Here is a 2,897-nt window from a genome sequence, read left to right on the forward strand (position 1 = left end):
GAAGCATGGACATTCGCAACAATCTGACCCGGCTGAACATGCTTGAGAACTGCACTGTGATTGAGGGCCACTTGCAAATATTGCTGATGTTTAAAACCAAGCCTGAAGATTTCCGTGAGCTCAGCTTTCCTAAACTGACTATGATTACAGACTACTTGCTTCTTTTTCGCGTCTATGGCCTGGAGAGTTTAAAGGGACTTTTCCCCAACCTCACTGTGATTCGAGGAACTCATCTGTTTTTTAACTACGCACTAGTCATTTTTGAGATGGTTCACCTGAAAGAGATCGGCCTCTATAACCTGATGAACATCACTCGAGGCGCTGTGCGGATTGAGAAGAACAACGAATTATGTTACTTGTCCACCATCGACTGGTCAAGGATTTTGGATTCTGTAGAAGATAATTACATCGTGGCCAACAAGGATGACAAAGAAGAGTGTGGAGATGTGTGTCCAGGAACTGTGAAAGGGAAGAGCAACTGTCCGCCTACGGTGATAAATGGCATTTTCATTGAACGGTGCTGGACCCACGATCGCTGTCAGAGAGGTAAGTTTGCAGAGAGGTTTCGCTGTCAAATTTTTAACCTGTCAGATCTGTTAGAGGGCTAAAAGGTACCTCTTAATTGTTACCTTTAAGGTTCCTAAATGCAAGGCTCAAAATTGATGTTAGGTGAAGAGAGGACTCTTTGGGATGGGGCTGTGTGAGCAGTTCTTTCACCTGTGTGAATAATGGATACAAAAATGTTGTGTTTGCTTTCTCTGGAAAGTTAAGGACTGCCTAGAGCTCACAAGTTTAATGGACTGTGAGTGTAACTGGTATCTTGTATAATCGTTAGAGGTATTAGTATCTGTGGGGCTTGGGTAGGGGATTAAACGTCCAGATTGACTGAAAGGCTGCAGCAGGCGGAAACAGAACGGCAGGGAAAAGTCTTTATGGAATAAACCCGACTCTAGAAAGGTGCAATTACATTTTTACTTAACCCTTCCTGCCATAAAGAGGTGTGAGATGTGTGGATGAGCGAGCAACATTTGCACAGAGTAAGAAGCTGGAGGCCAAGGCAGATCTGAAAGGGAAAGGAGAAGGAAGAGAGAGGACCTGGATGGGGGTCGCCCATAGCAGGAGTCTTGGGGAGGGTGAAGTAACTGGGCTTTGGCCCGGGCTTTTGGTTCAGGGCAAAAGGTATATTCATAAAGTTAAGCTGCTGGTGCAACCCCTGAACTCCAGGTTTTAAACTGCATTGGGGTTGCTTTTAACTTCATACTGATTTGTTTTTTCCAAACTTGGAACTGAACTTAAGTTTAGTCTTAATTATATATTTCCTTTGATTTATGTTAAATCTGACTTGACGGGGAGCAAAGTGAATTGAGGTAAAACTGACACATTTAGAGCTGTCTGTCTTTCTGGAGGTAGAGCATCCAAACGAAGCAGTGTGTCCTAAGACGAAATTAGGAAACTTGCGGGCTGGAGAGAATTTCTTGCCAAGCTTTAAAGGGCAACTCTGAGTGCTAAGTGCCAAATTTGAGAAGGAATTCCTACCAGCATGCATAAACTAATGAAATTAATGTGGTTTCCCCTCTGCTACTCCTCACCCCCAAATCGCCTAGCTTCCTTTTAAAGGAAGTGGTTATTTCTTGTCGCCAGAATAGCAGGGTATGAGCAAGAAGATGCAAGCGTGCGTGTGTGTTTCTTTTTAAAAATGAAAAATAAGGTTATAAGGCATTTTAGTCTGTAAACTTTTTTGGTATACAGCTATCAGCAGCGCTGAAACCTGGTTTCTTATGCATTTGTTGTATGTTTTCTGCTATTTCGTATGGTTAAAGATCTAACTGAAACTTTTTCTGTGGCTAGACCATTCATAATGTCCCTCATTCCTGTGAATTTTCTGGGGCTGTGCTGCAGCAGACTGGAATGTATGGTTTCTCTCCTTTAGATGACTGCCTATTTCCATGAAACCTGTAGGAATGTAATATTTTACCATTGGGACAGAAATCTTGGCTCCTGAGCCTCTCATACAAATTCGGCTATGTTTGCTGGAGGATACCCGCACGGTATCACCCACTATCTTAGCTTAGTTACCCAAGGAAACCAAGCTAGTAAGTCCCTTTGACTGGAATTTGAAATTAAAATTTGAATTTGAAAATAATTTCAAAAGTAATTATATACAGATGCTCCCGTCTGGTTTTCTGTGTTCCTTGTAGAAGATTTGGAGAAGCGATGCTCCCACGCCTTTCGGCTGGAACTGGTATGCGTTTTCAAAACCACTCAACAAGCCACGCTTATCTTTGTTTTGAACGCTGTGATTTGTACTTCTATTTAGTGGTAGCTGGTGTTCTCAGCAAGCTGCTATCCATGTTCTGTTGTGCCTCGGGACACCTGCCTCTATGTTCCCAAGTTATTTTAACAGCTTGAATCGTCTTTTCAACTTCTTAGACTTTTCATAGAATCATCGAATGTTTTGGGTTGGAAGGGACCCCTAGAGGTCACCCAGCCCAACCCCCCTGCAGGGAGCAGGGACACCTTGAACCACATCAGGTTGCTCACAGCCCCCTCCAACCTGGCCTTGGATGTTCCCAGGGATGGGGCCTCCACCCCCTCTCTGGGCAACCTGTTCCAGTGTTTCACCACCCTCAGTGTAAAGAATTTCTTCCTTGGATCCAGTCTGGGTAGCCTTTAGACTTTCAACACACGTGCACGCTAGGAACTATGGCAGAGATTAAGTGACATTTATTTTATGAATCTGTCGGGGGAATTGCTGTGTCCTCTGTCCTGGTGCCAGCCACAAGGTATCCTTAGCGCGGGTAATTGTTTTGTCAAGATTATTACAAGCTTGCGTGAATTGTGCCTCGGCTTTCCTTAGCCCAAAGAGCCTCGTGGCATCTCCCAGTACCCAGGGTATT

General features: G+C 44.0%; 1 protein-coding gene across 1 annotated transcript in view; it reads left to right on the forward strand.

Moving 5' to 3' along the window:
* INSR (insulin receptor) overlaps window positions 1-2,897 on the forward strand; it is a 47,481-nt gene continuing 44,584 nt past the window's right edge. The window contains exon 1 of the mRNA XM_009636708.2: window positions 1-546. Coding sequence (XP_009635003.1) covers window positions 6-546 — 541 coding nt within the window. The 5' untranslated portion in view covers window positions 1-5. The remainder of the gene's footprint in view (window positions 547-2,897) is intronic.

Source organism: Egretta garzetta, unplaced genomic scaffold (assembly GCF_000687185.1).
Source record: "Egretta garzetta isolate BGI_Z169 unplaced genomic scaffold, ASM68718v1 scaffold4, whole genome shotgun sequence".
NCBI classification, from domain to species: Eukaryota; Metazoa; Chordata; class Aves; order Pelecaniformes; family Ardeidae; genus Egretta; species Egretta garzetta.